Source organism: Cadophora gregata (genome assembly GCF_030347475.1).
Source record: "Cadophora gregata isolate MNR1 chromosome Unknown scaffold_5, whole genome shotgun sequence".
Classification (NCBI taxonomy): domain Eukaryota; kingdom Fungi; phylum Ascomycota; class Leotiomycetes; order Helotiales; family Ploettnerulaceae; genus Cadophora; species Cadophora gregata.
Window position 1 is genome coordinate 1,970,730 of NW_026695928.1, and position 23,808 is coordinate 1,994,537.

The 23,808-nt window shown below is 47.4% G+C and overlaps 11 protein-coding genes across 14 annotated transcripts; 3 read left to right on the top strand and 8 right to left on the bottom strand.

Moving 5' to 3' along the window:
• Positions 1–361: 361 nt before the first annotated feature.
• On the bottom strand, positions 362–3,736 carry TBF1 (TTAGGG repeat binding factor). Its single transcript, XM_058505030.1, has 5 exons — positions 3,566–3,736; positions 3,043–3,446; positions 2,430–2,991; positions 2,091–2,384; positions 362–2,043 (listed from the first exon to the last, which is right to left on the bottom strand). Exons 1-5 carry the CDS (start codon positions 3,600–3,602, stop codon positions 1,271–1,273), a joined length of 2,070 nt encoding a protein of 689 aa, XP_058359586.1. The 5' UTR covers positions 3,603–3,736; the 3' UTR covers positions 362–1,270.
• Positions 3,737–3,847: 111 nt separating this feature from the next.
• On the bottom strand, positions 3,848–7,346 carry ONS95_011418 (uncharacterized protein). 4 transcript variants are annotated; one of them, XM_058505032.1, is made up of 9 exons: positions 6,604–7,346; positions 6,484–6,549; positions 6,320–6,431; positions 6,246–6,270; positions 6,132–6,183; positions 6,055–6,082; positions 5,006–6,007; positions 4,824–4,960; positions 3,848–4,775 (listed from the first exon to the last, which is right to left on the bottom strand). In XM_058505032.1, exons 1-9 carry the CDS (start codon positions 6,838–6,840, stop codon positions 4,572–4,574), a joined length of 1,863 nt encoding a protein of 620 aa, XP_058359588.1. In that variant the 5' UTR covers positions 6,841–7,346; the 3' UTR covers positions 3,848–4,571. The 4 variants fall into 4 exon arrangements, with proteins under 4 accessions (XP_058359588.1, XP_058359589.1, XP_058359590.1 ...); XM_058505033.1 differs by having other exon boundaries at positions 6,246–6,431; XM_058505034.1 differs by having other exon boundaries at positions 3,848–6,007.
• Positions 7,347–8,497: 1,151 nt separating this feature from the next.
• Positions 8,498–8,878, bottom strand: ONS95_011419 (uncharacterized protein; the record flags this gene model as incomplete). Its single annotated transcript, XM_058505035.1, has 1 exon — positions 8,498–8,878. The coding sequence occupies one exon, from the start codon at positions 8,876–8,878 to the stop codon at positions 8,498–8,500; it is 381 nt and encodes a 126-aa protein (XP_058359591.1).
• Positions 8,879–10,598: 1,720 nt separating this feature from the next.
• On the top strand, positions 10,599–11,200 carry ONS95_011420 (uncharacterized protein). The gene is made up of 2 exons (XM_058505036.1): positions 10,599–10,974; positions 11,027–11,200. Exons 1-2 carry the CDS (start codon positions 10,773–10,775, stop codon positions 11,182–11,184), a joined length of 360 nt encoding a protein of 119 aa, XP_058359592.1. The 5' UTR covers positions 10,599–10,772; the 3' UTR covers positions 11,185–11,200.
• A 414-nt stretch (positions 11,201–11,614) lies between these two features.
• Positions 11,615–12,694, top strand: ONS95_011421 (uncharacterized protein; the record flags this gene model as incomplete). The annotated part of the gene is made up of 1 exon (XM_058505037.1): positions 11,615–12,694. The coding sequence occupies one exon, from the start codon at positions 11,615–11,617 to the stop codon at positions 12,692–12,694; it is 1,080 nt and encodes a 359-aa protein (XP_058359593.1).
• A 251-nt stretch (positions 12,695–12,945) lies between these two features.
• On the bottom strand, positions 12,946–14,063 carry ONS95_011422 (uncharacterized protein; the record flags this gene model as incomplete). Its single annotated transcript, XM_058505038.1, has 4 exons — positions 12,946–13,438; positions 13,493–13,666; positions 13,728–13,776; positions 13,826–14,063. The coding sequence occupies 4 exons, from the start codon at positions 14,061–14,063 to the stop codon at positions 12,946–12,948; spliced, it is 954 nt and encodes a 317-aa protein (XP_058359594.1).
• Positions 14,064–14,600: 537 nt separating this feature from the next.
• ONS95_011423 (uncharacterized protein) lies at positions 14,601–15,338 on the top strand (the record flags this gene model as incomplete). Its single annotated transcript, XM_058505039.1, has 1 exon — positions 14,601–15,338. One exon carries the CDS (start codon positions 14,601–14,603, stop codon positions 15,336–15,338), a length of 738 nt encoding a protein of 245 aa, XP_058359595.1.
• Positions 15,339–15,433: 95 nt separating this feature from the next.
• On the bottom strand, positions 15,434–16,447 carry ONS95_011424 (uncharacterized protein; the record flags this gene model as incomplete). The annotated part of the gene is made up of 1 exon (XM_058505040.1): positions 15,434–16,447. One exon carries the CDS (start codon positions 16,445–16,447, stop codon positions 15,434–15,436), a length of 1,014 nt encoding a protein of 337 aa, XP_058359596.1.
• Positions 16,448–17,098: 651 nt separating this feature from the next.
• ONS95_011425 (uncharacterized protein) lies at positions 17,099–18,050 on the bottom strand (the record flags this gene model as incomplete). The annotated part of the gene is made up of 5 exons (XM_058505041.1): positions 17,099–17,499; positions 17,561–17,631; positions 17,684–17,780; positions 17,833–17,869; positions 17,928–18,050. 5 exons carry the CDS (start codon positions 18,048–18,050, stop codon positions 17,099–17,101), a joined length of 729 nt encoding a protein of 242 aa, XP_058359597.1.
• Positions 18,051–20,414: 2,364 nt separating this feature from the next.
• ONS95_011426 (uncharacterized protein) lies at positions 20,415–21,145 on the bottom strand (the record flags this gene model as incomplete). The annotated part of the gene is made up of 2 exons (XM_058505042.1): positions 20,415–21,048; positions 21,102–21,145. The coding sequence occupies 2 exons, from the start codon at positions 21,143–21,145 to the stop codon at positions 20,415–20,417; spliced, it is 678 nt and encodes a 225-aa protein (XP_058359598.1).
• A 300-nt stretch (positions 21,146–21,445) lies between these two features.
• ONS95_011427 (uncharacterized protein) lies at positions 21,446–22,126 on the bottom strand (the record flags this gene model as incomplete). Its single annotated transcript, XM_058505043.1, has 1 exon — positions 21,446–22,126. One exon carries the CDS (start codon positions 22,124–22,126, stop codon positions 21,446–21,448), a length of 681 nt encoding a protein of 226 aa, XP_058359599.1.
• Positions 22,127–23,808: the final 1,682 nt, after the last annotated feature.

Consider the following 23,808-nt stretch of genomic DNA (forward strand, 5'->3'; position numbering starts at 1 on the left):
ATAAGGGTCAACATGACCATCAGATAATAAATTTGCGCTTCCTATGAGCATGCAAGCCTTTTTGCGCAACTCGCTTAGCGACAAACGGCCCTTCTGGTCAAAACACAAGGTTGGCAGTCACTTCAATTGGTCGAAAGAAGTAGGATTACCTCACGCATGCAACGACAGAGTAAAGTGGCTATCAATCATTGAAAACGAACTTTTTTTGAGTGCTGGTCGGGTTTGTTGACAGTCAAGACTGGCTTGAGCCCTAAGCACTACGCTGAGGCTGTGGTGGGAGCCACTGCGTGCTGGCACATCTCATGGAAGGTTCTTGGGTACAACTCGAGCACTGTCAAGTTGCCAAAAGTAACATAGAGGACTTTTTAAACTTTTGCATTATACCTGTGAGCTATTGGTACTCCTTCGTTCTCTCCCGGTCTCTCACCAGCGTGGAGCTGTGAATCATTCAGGAAATGGAAGAGACACAGAGGTCAACAGACGAACAACGCGGAGACGGCGAAACGGCAAAACGGCAAGTTTAACTGACAATTCACGTGAAAAATTGTCTTGAGGCTTCCATCTACCAAGAGGGCGATACATGGGTATTAGGTGACTTCTAATAACAGCATCACTTAGGCTCTGCTTCTGTTCTCTCTTGGCTGCTTTGTTGTTTGTTGTTGGTGTGGAGGAACCTTGTTGATTAAACCTCTGTGGAGTCCATAGGTAGACTTAATCATAATAGAAGATTTGGCGCATTATATTCCTGCGTAGCTGCAAAAGTTCACTCGGCGTGTCTTAAGGTCTGTTGATGTTCATCCATTGCCCTTTTTTATGTTTACCCATGTAACTTGCCAATAGAGAGCTTCTCAACCAGTTGATTCCTTCCCGTTCTGCCTCATCTTCACAACGCGGTGAGGGTAAAGAATTACCTATACATAATTCACTACTTACAAACAGCTCAGCCCCGGGTAAGCAGTGATAGGCAGCAGCAAATTCTTGGTCCTCGAGGCCTGCGAAAGCGGTTTGATCTAATGTCCCGTCGAGTACCATTTTTGGAATGCGATAGTGTTGACAGGCATGATAAACGCAAGCGCAAAAGTCACAAATTCAGGTTCCAGTATATGAAATTCGGTCAGATGTTTGAGTTTGACTTGATGGAATGCCATTAGGAACACTTTTGAGAGATCCTGTCGTTAATACTGTTCCTTTGCTCTCAGGTGCGAGGGAACGGGAGCTCTTTGCTTCCCACTGCTGAAACTCGCTTGTATCGTCCAAGAGGCAGAAGCCACTACCCAGCTATTGAATTGCCAGCGTTAGCAGCCATCAGGCTCTGCCGCAGGTGTTCCTCATCCGACAATATCGGTGGCGTGGGAGGCTTTGACGGCTGTAAAGCTGCCTCTTTCGTCTCTTGCGCCTCCTCCATTTCTGGCTCAACGACATGGAACTCTTCAGCCCCCTCGTCTTGACTGTCCTCCGAATGCACCGGAGACGCACTTCCGGAAAAGTCTTCACCGTTCGCCATACTCTGACTTGCCATACCACTGAGAGCCGAGATGCCTTCTTGGCGCATCTGTTCATCCTCACCAGCGAGACGTGCTCTCTGCTCTGCTTCTCGCTTGGCAGCTTGACTTGGGGCTCTGGTTTTGAGCTCTCCTGTAACGCATTGAAGATAATAAGGCACTTCAATGCCGCTCTTCAAAAAGAATAGTTTGAGGTTCCTCGCTTTATCTTTCAGCTGAACTTGGTTTCGATCCCTCAAGACATCATTAAGTGAACCATTCGGTCCATAAAGGGCAAGAATCTGACTCCAGTGTGGTCCCTTAACTTGATCGAGCCCAGCCATCAAAGTGTTTTCCTCTTCATTGGTCCATGGTCGTCTCTGACTAGGCGTCCCAGGTCGACGCGCACTTGCAGTGTTCGCCTTGGTACTGGCAGCTCGCCTAGCCTTCTCATACAAAACTTGGGTTGGCGCACTTTGCGTGGGATATGGCACAGTGTTTCTGAGATCCGGGGGAAGGAGAGAGCCGTTCGAAGCGGTATTCTGGCTTTGATGCGTGGGAACTTCTATCAAAGTTAGCTGTAACCAAGGAAATTTGGACAGGACATACCAGAATTCTGCTGTGGAGAAATGTTGTAGCCCAGCGCTTTCAGGACCTCGTCAGCAGCAAGTTGCGCATGTACTGATATATCCTGGTCGAAAGTGCTTGATGCACCATTAGCACTTTGAAAAGTGTTCATAGAGGTCTGCTGATTCTCTGCTGCTGGCGTCCGTCGAGGTGATGCAGGTGCGGTAAGTGAATGGCGCTTCATATAGGGAGCCAGAAGTGGTTCATAATTCTTCCTCAGATAGCTGCTGACGCCAGTCAAGAAGCCTTCCCAGCCAAATTTCTCAGATAGTGCCTCTATTAAAGGTCAGCAGTGCAACCGAGACTAAAGTTCCAACTCACGTATTGAATCTACATCCGTAGGCTCGTTCATAAGATATTCTCTTCGACTGTTTATTGAATTTACAAATTCAAGTTCGTCCTGAGACAATGGGATATCAGGATGCCGCTGCCTCAGCACCTCATCAAAATCGTATGGGAACATCTCTTCTAGCACATCCTCCTTGGTATCTGTTTGCTCCTCTGAAGTAACCATGGACAGGTACATTTGTGTTTTCAGGTTTACCAGAAGCTCCCCAGGTTCCTTCTCTAGGCAAGCTCCGTCAGGTGTAACAATATCAATGAACGAAGAGCTCAATTCGTAGAACCCAACGGAAGATGCGAATACTGCCGCCGAGAATGAAGCCAAATTTGTGGTCCGAATAGTGGCTCGGTGCTCGGGCTCTTTGATGTTCAATTCGTCTGCGGAGAGAAAAAGTCCATCTTTCGAATATATCCTTTTTGTTTGGTCGAAGAGCGACTTCAGGGTGGCATATGCTTGCCCAAGTTCGGAGTCTGGATCTTGGACTATTCGGATGGTCTCGCTATAGGGTCCTTGTGCTAAAGTTGACAGTATCTGGGTAGACTATTTATGTATCAGCATATGCCATCAGAAGAATTCCAATCTGGCGCTCACCAAGCTTTCTAGTATTGGAAGACTAAAAATCCGCATGTAGAGATACGGATCCGATATAAAATCACTCCCAGCTGGTACGCCACTCTCGTTCTCGGTCGGAGCAGGAGTAAAGGAGGTGATGTTTGAAGGTGGTGGAGGTTGCGGTAGATACGTCTGAGTCTGATTCCGTGCTTGATTCTCCAGCTCGAATTGCTTCATCACTGCCTTCGAAGCCTGCTCTGCCAGGTCTGCAATGCTTGGGCTCTCCATAGGTACATTGGAGTATGGGGCAGCATAATCAAGCCTCTGCCTTTTCTCCCCCGTGTCTTGTGATTGCTCTGATCGGCGTCGTTTGAGGTATGGGGAGGTATCCGGGGAAGTGAAGGATGTGGGGTAATCGGAGACTTCATGCTTTATAGGAACGTCTACAAGAAGCACATGTCAGAAATACGTTGTCGATCTGAAATAAAGAATGTCTTCTTCAAGCACAATGCAATTGCGACTGTGAGGCCGGGTCGCAGGGTGAAAGCGGATTCAAACTTACCCATCTCCTCTCTTGAGGAAGCCATAGCTGCAGCCATGGTGAATAGATTTCTGCCCTTCAATTCTGGCTACTACCAGAGAGGAATTGCAAACTGAATGTATTTCCACTATCGAATAAAGCGCCAGAACCAAAGTACTGGATTATCAGCGTCGAAGGTGGCTTGGGTTTGACAATGACAACCGCGATTTTTTCCCTGGGTCGCCGCTCCCAAATTGTGTCACTGGTGTCTATCCTTTGCCGTAAAAATTCTGCCCCAATCTTCAGACCCTAACTTACATCATTCTCCATGATACACAATAGCGGCATTCGAAAAGAAGTCAGCCGGAATTCGCATCCTGCCAACAATAATGCCACCAAAGCCCCTCGTCATCCACTATGAATATCAAACTCACTCTTGAACGAGCCTGTGTTTAAAACAGAGGCTTGGTAGTCCGTCGCTTGAAAGCACTTCTCGTTTCTTTGATTCTCCATCTAAGATTAATGGAACTCCCGCTCGTTGCATGTTACCTTGTCATTTCCGAGCCTGATTCTCATCTCAAAAGTCCATTCAAGAGTCGAATTTTCAAATTATGCTCCAGTCTTATTAAAGGCTTCAGCAAAGTCCTCCTTTCTTCCAGTACAATTTTCGCACAGTTCATTCGTCTAGCTACAGAGCATTCGCAGTCCGACTTCCAGCTTCCTGATCTGGTCGTTGAGTGCATGTCTTCATAACATTCATCAAAGCTTCACGTTATCCAGTAAAAGCTTCCGATGACTGTTACATGAGAGAGCTCTACCAATGATAAGTATGCATCAACAGAACGACCTTATTATTCTACTCCCACATGTCTAGCATGGCTGCATGGAAAGTCGATATGCAGATTTCCAGCTGCTACGATCGACTCGAATTACTATCTTTTGAAGTCTAGAATTGTTGTCGCAGGTGTAAAGTTCCCTTTCGTCAACACTCTCGCAAGGGTCCAGAAAAAGCATCCCAGGATGTTCGCTCAATTAAAAGACCGTGCCATCATTTGTGTACCTCCGTATGATGGCGCATCAGAGTATACAGGGCCCTGCCCACTTCGTCAAAGCTCACGCTCTTCCCTTCGGCAGGGTCGAACGGCTTAACATCAGCTTCACACACAAACTCGTTCTTTGGAAGTGTTCCATTCTGGAAATATGCATTGACTACTGCGGCCTTGCACTTCGATGGCGTCGAGAGACTTGTATGCTAGAGGATGTCAGCCGTTTTACTCATGAAGTTCAGGCTATTATCTACCCCGAACGAATCCTGTATCAAGATTCTGGAACCTTTGAAACCACCCGCATTTAATCTCGCACTTGACAGAGGTGTCACATTGTCCGCTGAGTTAGCGATGAATAAAATTGGGCTGGCTGGATTGCCAGTAAATGGTCCTGATCTATGTTAGTAGATGAAGCTTGGGTCGTGGTAATACATACCTGTGAAATTCCACTTCGCTCGAACTGTCCACCCTGCGCATTGCAGTCTGAAATCCTGCGCCATTATTGCTCCCGTTGCCGAGCTCAAGCCGGTCAGAGCATCAACATATTTTTGGAATTCATCTGGCGTGTCGAGCAAAGGCTGGGCTTCAGAGCACATCACAGCCGGGAAAGCATCGCTAGTTCCCTCTGATAATTCCAATTCCACGTCTGATCCGTTGCCGCAAGAAATTGGAGATTTAGACACACCTTGGGCTGTTATGAATGGTACTCCGTCACCAATTTCTAGACCGGCAAGACCTTCGGCGAGCGTTGGGAATATGGAAATCGGCTGGTAGAAAGACTTGGAGATCAACCGCCGAACGCTAGAAAAGGAAATTAGCTCAGGTCGATTGGAGGGCGATTTATTGGCGGGAACTATGACAGGGCTTTTCTTGATAGCTGTAAGCAGCCTGTCGAGACGCTCCTTGATGGCTTCTGGCGTTTTGGCAAAGAATCTGCATCTGGAGGGACCAGCAATGTGACAGAAGTCGTAGAAAGCCGCCATGATTTTGTGGGCGTCATCAATGAAATGGACTGATGATCCGATCATCCATCCTCTGATATCCACGTTGCCGTCACTCACAATCCGATCAACCTTATCTGGGAACAGCGATGCAAACATGGATGCCAGAACGGTACCATAAGAGAACCCCCAATATCGAAGCTTCTGCTCTCCAATTTTCTCCATCATGTCGAGCATATCTCTAGCAACGGAAGCGGTACCAACAAATCGACCAGGACCGGCTTCTTGGACCCTCATTTCTGCGACATTCTTGATATCTCCACGCGGTTCACCTCCAATCGTAGATGCACACTGTTTTGACCAAGCGCTGGATTGTGCGTATGCATCGTAAAGCATACCTGGGTGGGCATCAATAACAGGTAGTCTGGAAAGAGCCCATAGTTCCGCATTTTGCCGGTATCCGTTCCAACAGTCGATTACCGGCCGAGTCAACCCAACTGCAACAAAGTGAGTTAAGTCCACCAAAGGGGGTCAAAATAGCTACCTCCGCGAGGATCAAACCCAATAATGTCCTATCTAAAATCAACAAAGAAAACTTCGTATCCATACATATTGACTCACATGATTTTTTCCAGCAATCGTCTGGTATTCTTCACCAAGTTTCTTCACGTACCTAACCAATCAGTCAGTGTATCTAGTTTAGTGAACTTCCATTGCCCGTCCTGAGCATCTTACCAAACACCACTACCTCCAGGTCCACCTATGCTGATCAGGACGTTTGCCGAGAAGTACAACTGAAGATTAAGTACCTGGATTGATAAACAAAGATCCTTTGTAGTCCTTCCTATCCGTAGCATTGAGCTTGATCATGGCTATTGATGCTCGCAGATCATCCGATGGATCCTGCCAATCGAGAGGCACCTACAACATGTCAGATTAGAACTCAAATCATATGAGTCCACACAAGTCTCACATCAAGTCTGGCACAATCGAATTTATCGTAGCATGGATGCCATTCGATTTCTCTCTTGGGCTGAATCTACTGGTGGGTCAGCATGAGCGCTCACTATGACCGAAATGCTTTAGTCCTTACATCCATCCACCTGAACTCATGATCGGGTGTCTCGCGGGACAATTGAGCTGGAAGTGTCCATTGACTCCAAATTCCAAGAGGCCAGAAAACCAGTGTAATCATCAATGACGAGGAAAGAACGAATGCACGAACAAAATTTCGTGTGTGAGGTGTTGAGTGGTAAGGTTTCGTCCTTCCAACTGTAGCAGTAACTTGTTCGTCCAGGAAGTCAATCCTGGAGTCCTTTTCGCAAGCCATGAGCCCCCGAGTATTGTGATACAATGACAGAAGAAAAGAAGAAAGGACAGAACGAAGCTGTCCCAAGAAGTTTCGAGGTTCATCCCGCAGTCAGCTGATGATCGACGCTGCATGTATGGAGGTCAGAAGTGGAGGTCCCTTGGATCTTGCATCCTGGCTCTGACGAATAAGCTTTCAGTTGGACTATCTGATCGAGCTAGAGAAATCTGATAAGCAATGCTAAAACGCCCCGGCATTCCAATTTTGAATAGAAGGAAACTTGTGTGGCTTATCTCATGGGAGTTCAAGCTGCCAACGAATCAATCCTGATTTTAATTCTGATTGTATGAACACTTTTCCGGCCTTCTAACGCAGGAGAAATATCTATCCAGATTTTGATGCTCACAAACTAAACCCGGACTACTCATCGGTCGGTTGGGGAGAGATGATGTGTCAGCGGATTTGATTTGTGAGAAGGTATTGAAGGAAAGTGGGGTGAGAAGCTCTACCTTATTGGATTAGCCTGGAATCTTGCGCATTCCTGGATATACCGATAAAAGCATATCTTTCAGAACGTGCAAGGCTTTTCGGAATACCACTATTTTTCTCTTAATGGAACGCTCCACTCCATATTTACAAGTATTGAGTTTGGAATTGCTACTTAATCTACGACAGGATCAACGAAGCATGGGAACAAAGAAAATGCAAATTGACCTATAAACTAAGGCCACCATGCTTCCGCCGCAGTCCTCGCAATGCATCATTCCACAACTAGGTCTTCCAAACTCACTCCGTATTGTACAGTTTTCAGTCATACAGATAAAAAGACGCAGGTGTCCCATATTTTGAGATCCTTTGACGAGACCCAACAGCAACAGCCAATCATGGAACGATCTTCTGCATGATTCTACTCTCAGACACCTCTATCAATCCGATGTGATTCACTTTCCTCTCACCATGCTCAAGCTTTACTACCTTGCATTCCTCAGAACCAAACTCCAGATCTTCAGCGATTCTTTCTTCTTCGCCCATCAATCTTTGCTGTCTTTGATACATCTTATAAAAGTTCCAGCTCCCCCACAGCTGGGCAGTGGCAAAGAGAGCATGCAACATCGGTGTCGTGACTTTGAATGCCATGGTCCAACGTTTCCACAAACTGCCAAACTGCCAAACAGCCACATGGTGACGATAGTCTCCAATATTGTTCCCGTATAAGTAGTGATACACGAAATAGCGAAGACTCTCCGTAGGAACTGATGTGAGGTCGGGCATACCCGATATAAAATGATAGCCACATGGGGAAGAAACTCGGAGACGATGTCGAAAGCTCCTGTTTTGGTGTCGGATTAGCAAAATGTTCTGAGAATCAATCTCGTATGCATTCTGGCATGGTAAACCTACCCCACACTGTACAGAGAATGAACTCGATTGTGGCATCTTTCTCCCATCCCAGCCTGAAGTTGATGGCAATAGCTACTTGCCCGATGACAATCGTCCCAATATGATGTCCGACGCTAACAGGTGATATCTTCGGTCTGTAGAACAGCTCGAAAACATACATTGCTATGAGCCTGGTTGATGAGGATTGGCAAGAGCAATTTTAAAAACATGGAAAAGTGTATGGAGTTTTAAAGTACTTGATCTCCTATTCATCGAGATCGGCGCAATGTTAGAACTCTTACATCTGGGCAGCGACGATCAAGATATCACCCATCGTCACATATCTTGAGCCAGCAAACGGCGTGTGCAAATCCTCATGAACAAATGCAACATCAACAAACGGATACGCAGCGATGATCAGAATCAGAATCTTTGTGGCTCCTGCGATGTGGTGGTTTACGAAGCCTCGTCGGGTGATCTCGTTCATTTGCGTGTAGATTTTCCGGTAAACTTTTCTTAAGAGGAATCCTTCAAGAAGGTAAAAGCGAATCAGAAAGTAAACGACGAAGACGAGGCTGATAATCAGAGCACTGAAAGGTGCAAGGCGAGATATAGATTGGATAGGGACGTGGGTGATATGAGGTCCTCTGAGAGAACCACGGTTCCCGGAGTCGTCCATTTCTTTGACACGGCACCTAGACGGAAGATCCAAAACTGATCAAATGTCGAAGCTATTTGTCGAAGATGAAGTTGGAATCCGGCTCACTTCCAACTCGAAAGAGAAATATAAGAAGTATAAAGATCTCTGAACTGTGGAAGTCATCAGCAAGAACAGAGCGTGAAGTGAGGTAGCGACAGTCCAGTGAATATGACTGCTGGGTAAAAGCTCAATCTAGCAATGACCCAGGCAGTTGTTTCAAGGGATGATCGTACCCTCTCTCGGAGTAAACTGTCTTATGTAGTGCTAAATGCAGAATATTAAGAGACTATACCTAGTATGAGACATTTTAATGTCAGAGATTAGGCAGAGCTAACTACGCAGAAGTTCATTCCATTTCGACACTCCAGGGATGAGGATGGTAAATAGAGTGCGGCTACACTCCCGAGAAACTCCATCTCCGATAAATCAGGGGTAATGCCCAAATAGCTAGCATTTGCTCGGCACCATTTACCCACATAGGGGACATTGTGGTGGGTTTGTGTGAGGCCCAATTAAAGGCCCGTGGTCTCACTATCGTGGCAACGCTAACAGACTAATTGACTTTTGTTTGCATGCTCAAAGTACCCGAAAGGTACCCGGACCCTAGTACCGACTGAATAAACTATCTCGAGGCTGGGATCGGGACCGTTTCTGCTTGCTCTGTCGAATCTCGTTTAGCGTACGTCGCGTCATGTCGACACAGATTTGCAGTCAAAACAAGAGGAACGAGCCAGACGAAGAAAAGGAGGTCGATTGACTGACACTAGCATACACTCATGGGCTTTGGGTCCTGCCCTGTTGATCTTGGCAATTCAATGCAACTAGGGACTTTGTTTTGAATCTTGGTGTTGTTGAAGTGCTGCAATAGTCAAGCTTTTTTGACGAGCCTTGGCACGGACCGATGGTCAAGAACGTCTCAGGTCGAATTGTGAACCCCTTTCTCTCTACCATCTACCAGAAATCCATTCTGCTAGACCCAGAGGATCATCCGCTGTCGGGTGTAGCTGCGCACAAGCCTGAGCATCAATTACTCGTATCGTCAAGTATCGCACAATAGCTACCAAATTTCCGGCGTGGCGGAGAGGGATTTATCCTGGATGACGCGGCACACCCAATTTGGGGAGCAAGGCATGTCACAGAGGCCAACTCATTGATATGTTCGGGAAGCTAACCATTCTATGGAATTTGGACCGGTTTTTTGTCCAAAAGCTGCTCCAACAATATCGGTCCAGCGACACTCCATGTAAAGCTACTTTTATTAACTCGGTTCCTTGCAGAACCGGGCAGCCTCTAGCCGCAGTGAATAGACGCAGGAGGTCTCTGAACAGTTTCCAGAAGCAACGTCTGGAGGAGCGGCTTTCCAGCAGCCATTCCATATGTATTTGAGACGACAACGTCGGCCTCGTGAGGAGCTTAGTCCACGATCCTCGCTGGTTAGTGTAACGGTTTCCGAAGTCCCCTTAACTTGCAGCTTTGACGCAACCTTTGTTCGTGCGAAATTTGATACTCAAACATGCAACTCTCCCATTTCGACAATGCACAGTCAGCAGTCATCCTGAAATAGTATCAGACTACAGCTGCCAAGAAGAAGAAGTACAGAAAATCCGTCCAAAAGTTGCATTTCCACAGAACGTGCCTTAAACTGCATACAACCAGGCATGACTCAGTTACTGTGTGGTCATCCAGTACCAGTTCTCATGATCTAGAGAAATACCTGAAGTGAGTCCAATTGATTTATAAAGAAATGCCTCACTTCCCAATTGAACAGTTGGAGCCTTGAGGTAGGGAAGGCAAGGTAAGATCTCACATGCCGCAAAAGTCATACAATTGAGTTTTTGAAATTTCACACCTCTAAACAACATCCTTTTCGAGAATGGTTTTGGCACTTTGGCTATTCCATGCTGGTTCAGTAGGTCATGACCTCGTTCGCGAAGATCACGGTCAAGGCCATCTCCTGCTCAGCACTCAGATCAGGAATCATGGGTGTACGAAATTTAGGCAGCAATATGACCTGTCTAAATCTCGTCTCCTTGGGGACTATTTTCTGATTCAAAGGTTTGATGCGGCATACCTAGGTAAGTAAGAGCGCGTGCTGTATTGTAACATAGTTTGCTGACAAAAGGTCAGAAGTGTTGAGCGGTGATTGGCTCGTTCGCTCCGTTGTTAAACATTTCCATGAGGGAAGATACGAAGCGAGGCTGTGCGACTTCTACGGCACAGATGACGCGTCGGTACGACGAGCCTCTCCGAACCCCTTCAGAGGCTCCATTCTTCTCCAGCCTTAACCGCTCAATTCTCTCATGCTGTTGGCTTAATCGTTCCCTGTCACGTGGAAGCGCAGAATCTTCCCGATCTGACAATAAGATATGCAGGACAAGCTTTGGATATTCCAGGATGCTGATGTTTCATTATCTCTGATACCTTGAAATGTGAACTGGGTTATTATTCAAGCATTCGAGAATCCTTCCTTACTGGTGCTTTGCCACGACCTCGTCAAATGTCTCCGGCGTTTACTCCGAGATGCTGGTGCTGATTCGAAGCTGAGGCGTCAACCCTGAAAGGGTGTACCTCCTAAGACCGAGGGTCGCAGTTTTGCATGCCTCGTTCTCGTCAGATTATATTCTACTCTGAGTATATAGCCAGTGCTTCTTGCTCGCAGAATGGCTTTCCAACCACAGCTTCGTTTCTCCTTGAACTCTTTCCTCAACAGTCGAGATGTCTTTCACTTCCTCGCTTCCCAGCAGCACTGCAACCTCCGCATCTACCTCAACACCAACATGTATTCGTGTAAAGCCCGATAAGAACGGTTATGTCCCAGAATGGGCCTGCGATTCTAATTACATGTACTATCCTTCATTCACCGCCGCAATTGTATTCTCCGTTGCCTTTGGCGTGTGCCTCCTCGTCCACATCTTCCAAGCATTCCACTACTCTAAGAAGAAGCTCTGCTGGGTCCTAATCATGGGCGTCGCCTGGGAATTCGCATCCTTCTCCATCCGTGCAGCTGGAACCCGGCATCAACAAATCACAGCCCTCGCCTTCGCCTCCCAGATCCTCGTCTTACTAGCGCCGATGTGGATCAACGCATTTGTCTACATGGTTCTAGGCCGCATGATCTACTTCTTCACCCCAGAACAGCAAGTTTTCCACATCAAGGGCATCAAGATAGCCAAGATCTTCGTGTGGCTCGACGTCCTGTCGTTCCTCACGCAAGTTGGAGGTGGTGTCATGATCGAGCCTAGCAGTTCGTACAAGACGCAGATGTTGGGCATACATATCTACATGGGTGGAATTGGCTTTCAGGAGCTGTGTATTCTGCTGTTCGCTGCTATTGCTCTTCACTTCGCGATCACCATGCGCCAACATGAACGCTCACGGGGCATCACTTCGTCGACGCAAATCCTTGACGATAAGCCACACAATTGGCGCACACTTCTATACGTGCTGTTCGCAGCGCTGGTACTTATTACCATCCGTATCATCTTCCGCATGGTGGAGTTTGCATCCGGTCTTGATGCTGACAAGAACCCGATTCCGTACCATGAGGCATATTTTATGGCGTTGGATGCACTCCCAATGTTGATCGCAGGGATTTTGTTCAACGTAGTGCATCCTGGCAGGGTGCTGAGGGGTGAAGGGAGTGAGTTTCCGAAGGGGCCGAGTAGGAAGGAGAAGAAAGAGGCCAAGAGAATCAAGAAGGAGGCGAAGGTGATTGCAAAGGAGGAGAAGAAAGCTGCCACGAGAGGCGAGAAGGAAGTAGGTAGGGAGCGAGTGGAGATGGTTTCATTGGTGTGAGTAAGTGTTTTGATGAAGAAGACGTTGGCAAACTGGCGTTCTGTAACAGGCTTCGATTGTTGCACATTGGCAGTTGGAGTTCGCAGATGGTAAAAGGGAGGCCTGCAAGGTAATCAGGTATGATAAAGGTCGAACCCAATTTGCAAACCTTTCCCTAGCAGAATATGATCAAATAATCATGGATCTCTATATTGTCATAAATAACGAAGAGTACTGTACAACGAAAGTGTTAAATGCACCAGTAGCTCCGCCTAAGCCTTCGTGGCCATAGGCACAGATTCCAAAGGAGCCTCGTGATCAGTGGGCGTCTCAGATTGAACATCCTTCTCCCTTTGGATTGTAGCGTAAGACTCCTTGAATAAGAATCCAGGATGGAAGATATTCAACACCAACACGGCAATCCAGCACAACACACCATCGAGGATGATGAACGATACTTCATCCTGCATAATGGGATTCCTCCAGCCTCCAGCCATCTCAGCGATACGGTAGATGCAGCGTAGGAAGATAGCGATATACGATATAAAGATGGAGATCAGAAGCCACTTGAAGCGCTTAGAGTGTCGAAGAGCACGATTAGACTCGTTGTGTTGCCCGGAGAATTTCTTTATGCGGAAATAAACGTCAAGAGCCATGCCGCCAAAGATGGCGAGGGTCACAACTTGGAGTACAAGTCCAAGCATCATCACGTTGTTGCCAGTGCTGACTTTACCGGTTCCTCGGGAGGCGATGACTGCTCCAGATCTGAGTATGTGTCAGATTACAGTGAAGAAAGGAGAATCAAGCAAAATGTCTTACGTCTGAATGAGAATCGACAAGATATCGCAACTAACAAAGATCCAAGTGTACAACCTCGGAGCAATTCGAGAGAATCTTGAGCCGTAAATGATAATAACATGCTTCAGAGTGAGATAGATGCCACCAGCAATGAACGCCGGCGATACTGTCAAACAAACAAGCTGAATTCCGAGACTTCGAGATAAAGTCAGCAACGTTCTGTATTAGTTGGACGACTTTGCTAAAGAAAACGTACTATGCCCGACTCCAAGGATCGCTTCTCAGCAAGTAACGGCCAACATATCCTACACCAATCAGCACCTCTTGACAGATCCTTCATGAGTGAATACTCACCAACACTCTCCCCAAAACATCCAATTCCTAATGCGACCAGAAAGGTCCAAGATCTTGATCTGAGGCCCTGAACGATATGTGCAATCATCGAGAGTCCAAAGAGGACGACCAGAATAAGAGTCACAGGCTTGTTTGGGTAGTAGCCGTAGACCGAGCTGCTGACGGGGCAAGTATCAATAGTACAATTCTTCGTGGACTGCCTCTCAGCCCGGCTGAGCAACTCGATGATAGACGCCATGATCCAACTAATTGAAATTACCTCTGTGAAAAGGTAAGAAAAGCAGAGAGGCGCAAAATGAAAACGCAAAGACGTTGGAGTGACGTGCAGCTTGAAGAAGAGCGGACGCCAAAAGGACAAGGCACTTGATGCGCCATACTTATCGGAACGACATCGAGGCTGTGAGTGGTCCGTATCCGTAAATGCAGCCTACCAATTCGCCCGACGCCTTGATGGATTTACCCAGTCAACCACCGTACTCTGGGGGCTCTTATTGCAGCTTTTGAAGAAGCGCCGTACTGTGCTTCATCTGATTGCAGCATCCCTCGGATGCCCCCTTTGGCCAAGGTCGTTTAGCGGGAGAATTTCGATCTTGAAGATGTTTTTGGAAGGTTGACCGTGTGGATTGGCCAGAATCTATATGAAGATCCTTGAAGCCGTATTCAGCGTGCTGTGATTGGCTGGTTTTCACTTGACTTTGTCTTGACTCTTGACATCGGAAAATATCCGGGAAAAGAAAGCCTCGAACCGAGCTTCCCCATCCTCCTCCACACATCAATGTCCTCGTTCAACTCCACGACATCGAATCCGCAGAAGACATTGCGCAGCTCCTCATCGTCATTCAGCGAAGAAAATATCGGTCTGCCAGACTACGCGCAGAATTCCCTCCAACATGTCGACCTCCCAGTCTTGACTTTAATATCCCATGGCCATGCGCCTCCTCTCGACCCGCAACCTCAATTAAGGTTCGATGTGCGAAATCTCCCCAATCCACCAAAACACATCAGAGATGCGTTCAATGGCACTTCGAGGAGGTTACAGGAATGGATGCTATCCGACACCAAGTTCTGCGGCAGAAGAGATGCTATCAGAATAGAGATTGAAGTGGAAATAACGAAGATGAACGCGGAGCGGGAGCAGAATGCTGTCCTAAAGTCAAGACACGACGCTGAAAGAGACCTGGGCGAAGCGCAAGGGGAAACGCAAATTGAAATGAATTTCTCAGCAGACCAGCCAGAAGATGGCGATGCCATCCCAAGTGGAATGGACTCCAGGTCGGAAAAAGCGGAATGGGCTGATCCGTCGAGACTTCGAGTGGGCATATCTTGCGCCATGGGACGGCATAGAAGTGTCGCGATGGTAGAAGAGCTCGCAAAGATGTCCTGGCCTGGCTGGCAAGTCGAGCTTCAACACAGGGATCTGAACAACAAGCCAGGCAGTGGCAGGAAAGCTGGTGCTAAGAAGAGTCGCGGAACGAGAGGAGGTGGCATCCCTTCTTATTTTGAGTTCGATTGAATTTTCTTTTCCGATCTCGGTAGTCATGAATGATTAGAGTCAGGAACTTAATTGTTACAGTGATTCTTCGGGATGTGCCAACTGTACAGCAAGCCTCAAGCGATCTTCACCACTGCCGATCCAGACAATCCTCCTTTCAGTCCCTTCGCATAAGCATTTCTGACCCCTTCTTCCGTCAACCCATCGATAACAAGACCAACAGACGGCTTGAGATCGCCACTCTCAAGCAAACCTGCGACTTCTTTCAACTGCTTTCCATCTTCCTCCACAATAAAGAACAACTTCTCCACTCCATTCTCCTCAATCTCCTCCCAGCCATTCTCCCCCTTCCTAGCCCAAGCAGGAGGCGGCGATCCAACTGTGACAATCCTACCACCACTCTTCACCAACTTCGTTCCCCTTTCCAAACTCTCCCCACCAACACAATCAACAAAAGCATCTACCTGACCGCCCTCAACCCCTTTCCTAACAACGTCCTCCCACCAACCTCCTTCTACATCCCTATAATTCACGACCAAACCAGTACCTAACCCCTTCAAACCCTCACTCCCAACGCCACCAACTGCAACAACCGCCCCTTTTCCACCCACCGCCCTCCTCACAACTTGAACAACCATCCTTCCAACCGCACCCGTTGCACCCGTCACAAGCACTTTCTGACCCTGCTTCAAAGCCGCCCATCCACAAGCCTGTACGGCCGTCAACGCCGCCCTCGGCACACTCGCTGCCTCAACATCTCCTAAACCATCCGGGATCTTGACCAGGAATTCAACATCGCACACAGCGTACTCTGCCAAACCACCTTGTACTACAAAACAAGGCATCAGAGCGAAAACCCTATCTCCAGGTTGAAATTGCTCGGATGGGGACGAGATGATAGTTCCTGCTACATCATGGGCTGGGATTCTCGGCCGGGGCGTTGAGGCTGGCATTGGCCAGGAGAGTTCGTATGGCGTTATTGCCGTAGCGGTGATGCGAAGGAGTGCTTGTGTTGCGGAGGGGACGGGGATTGGAAGAGTGGTGAGTGTGAGTGATGTTGGAGGGTTGTGAGGATCATAGGTTTGCGGCGTGAGGAGGGTTATGGCGCGCATTGTTGAGGGAAGGGACATTTTAAGGGAAAGGTATTGGATGGTAAGTATTTGTTATTGGGTGTTATTTGCGTGATCTTATTAAATGAAACGGAAGGTGAGTAGATGAAATTTTGTCGGATATTAAAGTTGTTGCAACTGTGATGTAGCTTTCAAGGCAGTTTGTGCAAAAAGAAATCTGAAAAGGTAGGACGACCGTGACGATTATATGTTCCAGGCTTGACAGCCGCGGTAACGATCGTAACACGACCTTTCAACACACATCTACTCGAAAATATCTCTCAAAGAACACCAACTAGTAAAAACGTACGTATAGCAAGCCTTCGTTCCTCGGCCAAAGAGGTCAAATATTACCCGAGGAAGCAAGTCGCTTATTCATCACAATCCGGGGCCGTGGCAGTAGCCTATTGACCCTAGTGAAGCGAAACGTTCCAGTATATAAACTGCATTGCATTACAATGGGAAAAATACTAGATCACTGACTGGAGACCATTGTGGTCTGGTATGTTAATGGATACTGCTTCGCCTATAAATAGATATAAGTACTTGGTGGCCTTCGATACCCAGGACCGCACCACGCCATCAAATCACATACACGCCAGTTCCCAACCCGACAAAGCGAAAACATAGACGCCTTCAAAGGAGCCAACAAGATAGATATGAACCATTACACTAGCAATTCTCCCTCCCAAATAATTCTTCCTTACTCCCATCAGCCCTCACCCTCTGCAATCCCAAATCGCTCCCACTCCCATCAGTATCTGGTCTTATCTCACTAACCTCCATCGTATGTTCCGTCTCGATGGTTACAACATTGGGTGGCAAGGTGTTGATCCTCTCCAGTTCCAGATCATCGAAATCTTTCGCAGACACCATAGTAGTGACGCCGGACTTGCGGCTCAGGTCTCGCAGATTCATGTGGTAGGCTTCCATATCTGAGATGGGTGGGCGTGGGATGAGACGGGCTGGTGAGGTGGGACCTGAGGAGGGTTGGAAATTTGATGAGGGAGAGGGATATGTCGAAGCGTTGTCTTTAGATGTTATCCAGTGGAGGACTAGGACGCTGAAGAGGACTATGGAAGATCTTGTGTAAGTTGGATTGCTGGAAAGAGGCATGGTGCATGGGGGATTTACTGTCAATGTTGCAACACATGAGACATATCCAGCCTGGCTCGCCTTTAAGTACCATGACTACGGTCAAATTGCTGAAGTCATGTTAGCAAGCAGTTAGAAGGGCTCAGAGGGATTTGAACTTACACAATGCTTGACGTCAAGGTACAGCAACTTCCAACGAAAGTACGAAGTGCGACCGTCCGGGTTTGGGAACTCCGATCTGTCTTGTAGGAATAGAGGGCTGGGTATGATAAAGTTAATAGAGCCTCGAATTTTCTCAGTGAGGTACTTACAGCGTAGAGGAATGAGAAACAATGAGGTCAGGTAAACCTGTATTTGTTAGCGGGAATTCTTGTGCGATGGAGATTAAGCTTGCGTTAACTAATACATCAAATGCTATGAGGGGTATCATGGACTCTCTTTTCATTCCGATTCTACATGATTCTTGCTCATAGTCTGCAAATCGAAAGTAGAAGTTGAGGGCGATGACAACCAGGTATGGAAGCAGCATGCCAAAAGAATTGAATAAATAAAGCTTGTCCTTCAGCCTTGAGTTTGAGCTTCTCCGGACGATATACTGCGAAGCACCCCATTAGCACATACACATCAAGTAGAATGATCGATCAGGAACATACAACACGCTCTACAAGGAAGTAGTATATGAACTGTTCCTGTAAGCAAATTTCACTGTGAAACGCTATTGGAAGTTTGCCATACCACCTAGACAAAGTCAATTTCCTTACAATCATGATAGCAGATTAGACGTACTTTTGTTGTCATGTAGCAACTCAAACACAGGATTAGAGCAGTAGAGCATATTGACTGCGAAGAGTCTATTCCATAACCTTGGGACAAAATTGCAGTCCCAGAAACAAAAACGATCGAATCCGCGTATATGATCAAGATTACTACACATCCTTAGCTTGAATTCCCAGATGTCACCAAAGATTCATGACATACGCCAACACACCAGTGGTAGCCTGCTCCAGTTCCGTACGTTCTGAACTCGACGAGCTATTAAATTCAGTACAAGGTGTAAAGGTGGAAGGGGAAATCCTACCAAAGCATACAGATAAGGTAGCCATGGACAGTAGTGATAAAACCACAGACACAACCGTTCCAGCTCTCGTTTCTCGCAAAGGCAAAACCATTATCAAGATTTCTGATCCAGAGGGAGCTTTGCGCACCAAAAACGGCAAGCGAAATGAGAAAGCGAGGGGAGTTACAATTATACAAGAATTCAAGCAAGAGATTGAACCTCTTTGCCTGGGCCGTCCTCGACTTGGAGTAGGGCTGTCGTGCAACCCTTTTGAGCGTGAGCCAACGGGTCCATGCGGATATTCGAAGACTGGGCAACTAGATGCATCTTCAAGACTTGAATAAGAAAACAAACTACTCGTATTCCCTGCACGGGATCCATACGCGGGCCATCGTGGCTAGCTTGTGGAGATCGAACAATGTTCCAGCTACGAGAACGAAGTAGGCTCAGTAGGTCACACATACTGCATGAAGTGGCTGTCAAAGAATCCGACAGCCGTGCCTATTGGAACAAGACACCAACTGGAGGGGAATGTTACACATTCTTCGGGAACAAGCAGCCTAGAAGTGAGCCTGTACGAGAGTCGCCTCCTCCCAAAATACGCACTCGGCTCTTTAGAATCTAGGAATATGTTGGGTATGCGCCACTAGACACACAGCATGACCTGCAAAGAAGACGGGCACAGGAGCCAAATTCCAATGTTCTCAACAATGACATTGTTGGTATTCTGTGAGACATCAGAGACTCGGCAGAGACATTCCCACGCAGAGCCACCTCGGAATTCATTCTGGAGGCCGCTATAGGTCCAAAGATTTTGGCGTAACACAAAGTTCTTGGGGTAGGGATCGCCAGTGGCCTTCGAGGTCGTAGCTTCTGCCACATCCAGCCGCCTTTCAAGCCTCAGCTTTGCTTTTCAGACCAAGAGAAAAGGAAAGATCTGACAGAAGTTGAAGAAAACGTTAGACTCGAGATGATTGTGTGAAGCTCAGGTCCAGCCGAACGCCCCGAGAGATCTAGATCTGCCTTCTGATCTCTAGAGTGTGGTCGTCCTGAGGTCCGAGGCCTCTTGAGGCGCCAGTTGAGTGTCCTTCAGCAACGATCTCCCGAATTACAGCTCTCTGGACAGCTGAACATTATCCGCGTCAAGCGGAGTTTGAGGCTGGATCAGAGTATTGGAGACGTCGGAGGTTGCGAAAGCAGTTGATTGAGGGCTCTTGAGGTCTGTGCGAAAGCCCCAAATGGGGATGCATTGCTTTTCGTCCATTCCATAGCCACGGCGCGTAATTGATTAAGGTCTTTACCTGGTGTACGGAGTACAAAGCCGTGAGGTGATGGCTGTTGATGGGATCGACAAGCCCCAAACGTGATGCCCATCCCAGACTCAAACGTGGCATGCCAATGGGGTTAGCGTCGCCTCGGACCCCCGTTATTTGCCAACCTCCGCATGTTCGACCTCACAACAACATTCACTTCGAGGACCAGGTACTCAGTCATCATACATCATGTTGATTCACCGGTTCTATCTCGTGCCGCGAGGAGTCTGAAGCATTAGCAGCTTCAATTCGTTGGAACTCCAAAGACACAACCTTCCACGTTCACGATCTGTCCACCGACACCTAGATTTGGACTCCTTGCGTTGTTGAAAAGAGTGTATTTTATTTTTCATGCTGTCATTTTCCACCGATAAGCCGCCCGTTTGTTCAAATTTGCCGAAACTAGGTACAGAAAAGAAACCCTCAGTCTATCTACAGCCTAGCTGTCTGATGTATGTACAAGAAGTCTTCCGATATCTAATACTGATTCTTAAGATCGCAGTACTAATGATCCAAGGAACATTTAGAGAGCCTTGAAGGTGGAACCAATAGGACCCCACTTGATGTTGGAGTATGTGACGGATGCGTCTGGGCTCTCGGCTTCGACAACCTTTGGATCTCCAGAATCCCTGCTGCACTCTCCTCGGGAGACACCTGGCTCGCTCTCGTCCTTGGTAGGTGGGTAAGGAGCATCCAACCAGAGCATGTTTGCGGTATGGTCATCCCAGATGGACATGACCAAAACGACACCCTTCTTCAAGGCCGCGCCCATAACAGCCAAGCCTCCCTTGGTCTTGAAGATATTGTTGTCACCGAAGGCAGTCTTCTGAGCCTCACAGAATTCGTCGGTGATGGAGTTACCGGTGACTCCTTCAATAGCAGACTCTGTGTTGGCGTAAGTTACACCGTCCTGGACATAGAAGCGCTTAATCTCAACCAGGGTGCCGGTGTCGGTGTTGTCGTTGGTGATGAATTGGGTGACAACGGTCATCTTCTTGGCTGTATCGAGCGTCTTACCCTGTCCGTAGAAATCGAGGACACCCATACGGTAGGAGTTGAAATCACATCCATCGGCATCGCACAAGGACGAGTATCTAGCACCGATTCCGCAGTCTGTTCCAGAGCAGCGTGTCTGTCCGACAACTGAGCAAGGATGACTATTCCGGCTTTGTCAGCACTTGATGAGCATCGATCTTTCAAGAAGACTTACGGTGTATATGCTGTGGAGACGGAATTTGCCTCCCAAATATCCATCTCGGTACAGCAAGATCCATATTGCCCAGCACCAGCATTGACGTCGTTGTCGGATGGCTTCCATCCAACGGAGTTGGCCTGATGATGCAAGTTAGCTTGTGAGTCTCACATTATTGAAGCTTGGATCTGAAATCAGGGTACACTTACTTGACCATTGATGAATTTGACGTCCTGTGGACATTGAGCATCGCAATAACCAGTTCCGCTGTCGAAGGTACAGAGTCAGCAGTGAATCTCTCAAGCAATCTCTTGAGGTAATCCTCTCTCAGAATACATTAGGTGGGAGAGGGGGAGAACATACTACTTGGCACCGGCCTTGTTTGTGGAGTATTTTGACATTCCACCATCCTCATCCATCGCCGAGAAGTAAAGAGCACCGTTCAGTCCACAGGGCAAGTTGGACACATCCACATCAAACGTAAACTCCTTGTTCAAGAGCTTGAGCATCTGGTACTTGGTTTGACTGCCGGCGGCCATCAAGTATGTTCGAGATCCGACATTGGTCTGGTCCTTCTTGGTGACAAAGTTGAGCTTGAGAGAGTTACCGGTGGTGGTGATACCGTAGGTGCCGGAATAATCTGCTCCATCCAAAGCACAGTTGGTAGCGCACTTGGCTCCATCAGGGCAAGCTTCTGTGTTCCAGGTGTTGCCTGTGTAGCAATTGGTGTATCCAGAAGTGGTGTGAAGCCATCTCCAGTTTGCGTCGATGACAATTGACTGAGATGAAGTCTTACATCCGCTCGAGGTGCAGATGCTTACTTGAAGAGCAGGATGGGTCTCTGTAGTAAGAGTTCCAGCCTGCTGTGCGCTGGCAGCGACGAAGAGGGAAGCAAGTGCAAGTGCAGAGGAGATCATGATGAAGGAATGTATTGCTGTTCTTGGATGCTGAAAGAATGTCCTGATGGCGTACTTCCATCTCTTATATGGACATTTGACTCTCCTTTCTCGCCTGTCGGCTAGCTCACTTAATACGTCGTTCATAGAGATATGGAAACGCGGGGAGACCACCCGACGGAGTGTTTGCAGCCGAAAAAAATGTTGACCCACAATCTCAAGGCTTCATCGAGTTGGAGGCGTTTACACCATGTTGGCACCATTCCATACGCCGCCTGCGGTATACGTCCAGTCACTTACCAAACCCAAGAGTATTGTTACGGAGAAAAGTTTTGGAAGCCGCAAGCCGCATGAACAAGAGAAAGATCATACAGAGGCAATATCAAATTGAGCACTAGGTGCTGTCCTTGGTCGTTTCAATTTAACCCTTAATAGTGAGTGGAATTCCTGCGATAGGTCCAAAACTTCGGTAGCATCCACCTGGTAGAACAGCCTAAAGAGGTGATATCTTGGTACCTGACATGATTAAGAGCACAAGCTCATCTGTTATACCTTGTTGTGTTTGCACGCATTTGATTTACTTTGTTTGAGATATGGACCATGGACATAAACAAAGCAGGAGCAATCTACCAGACAGCTATTACGAAATTCCTCTGCCTCTGGATATAGACTTCTGTACTTTCGTCTCTATCATAAAGCTCATCTTCTGCGCACCAACTTAGCTTCCAGTGGCAGATCCCTCCGAGATACAAAGCGAAGCTTATGAATGTAGATCATGGCTTGAAAATGCCCGATTATGATGACCAGTTGCGCCTCTTCCGCCAAAACTGGGGCCGGACGCGGGGGGCACGGCGCGGGGAAACACAAAATCCATCTGCCGGTGGGGTTTCAAGACAAGGATATTTTTCGACCGATATATTAAACTTCAAGGGTCCATTCAGCCCCGGCGAGGAAGTCCTGAGATTTCTATCATCATGTTGGAAATATGCAGTATCCAGTCTACCAGGGGTGCTTCATTCTGGCTTGGGTTGCGGGAACGGAGAATATATTGTATCAAATGTTGACGATATGAAGCAAATTTTGCACCCACTTTGTCAACGATTGTCACCTCAATGGATGTTGTATCTTCTTCCACAATAGAAAAAACCTTCAATCGTCTCCTTCTCCCTCCATGCAACATGATTGAAACGTTCACATACGAATCAATGGTGCTGCCAAGCCGGCTGTAAGAATTTCCCCGGGGGCTGAGATATAGACCAAACTCAGCACCCATGTAGATATCATCTACTATATGAAAGAAGTCCATAATTCGTATAGAACCTGATCATCTCCTCGGTTGGAGGAGCCTAAACTTAATCTTCTTTTCTTGCACCTGATCTCGACATGCGGCGAAGATCTCACCAGCAGTTTAGGCAGAACTTGCAATATATGGTGACAAGTGGGACAATATTGATTAAAGGGATCATTTAATGTCCGAACATCACAAAACTATGTTCTAAACATTGGAATTTGGCGGGCCAGGAGTCAAATCGCAGCCCAGTTTTTGTTTTGTCGTCGCTGCAAGCTCTAAGCGATGCAGCAGAATTGCAAAGCAAAACAAAATCTGCCCACAATCTTTCATGTACCCTGTACATCCGAAATTATATTGCCGAATCATCAGACGTAGCACGTAGACAAACTGTAATTGGGTAAGAGTCAGATGGTGAACAGCAAGTTCGCCACTTGCCCAGAGCTCCAGGCTTGGGTGCAGTCATTTCGACCTTATAGACTAACTTTCATCTCAAGTAATTGCGATCCCTACCGCAGCGGCTGGTTAATGGATGCCTCCG

Bases quoted from the DNA above. Each gene is read 5' to 3' on its own strand.
- TBF1 (XM_058505030.1), bottom strand. From the start codon at position 3,602: ATGGCTGCAGCTATGGCTTCCTCAAGAGAGGAGATGG. The intron at 3,447-3,565 runs GTAAGTTTGAAT...TGCTTCTTGTAG, and splicing joins TTCCTCAAGAGAGGAGATGG to ACGTTCCTATAAAGCATGAA. The intron at 2,992-3,042 runs GTGAGCGCCAGA...ATACATAAATAG, and splicing joins TTCCAATACTAGAAAGCTTG to TCTACCCAGATACTGTCAAC.
- ONS95_011420 (XM_058505036.1), top strand. From the start codon at position 10,773: ATGGTTTTGGCACTTTGGCTATTCCATGCTGGTTCAGTAGGTCATGAC. The intron at 10,975-11,026 runs GTAAGTAAGAGC...ACAAAAGGTCAG, and splicing joins GTTTGATGCGGCATACCTAG to AAGTGTTGAGCGGTGATTGG.
- ONS95_011418 (XM_058505032.1), bottom strand. From the start codon at position 6,840: ATGGCTTGCGAAAAGGACTCCAGGATTGACTTCCTGGACGAACAAGTT. The intron at 6,432-6,483 runs GTGAGACTTGTG...GACATGTTGTAG, and splicing joins TCGATTGTGCCAGACTTGAT to GTGCCTCTCGATTGGCAGGA. The intron at 6,083-6,131 runs GTGAGTCAATAT...GATTTTAGATAG, and splicing joins CGATTGCTGGAAAAAATCAT to GACATTATTGGGTTTGATCC.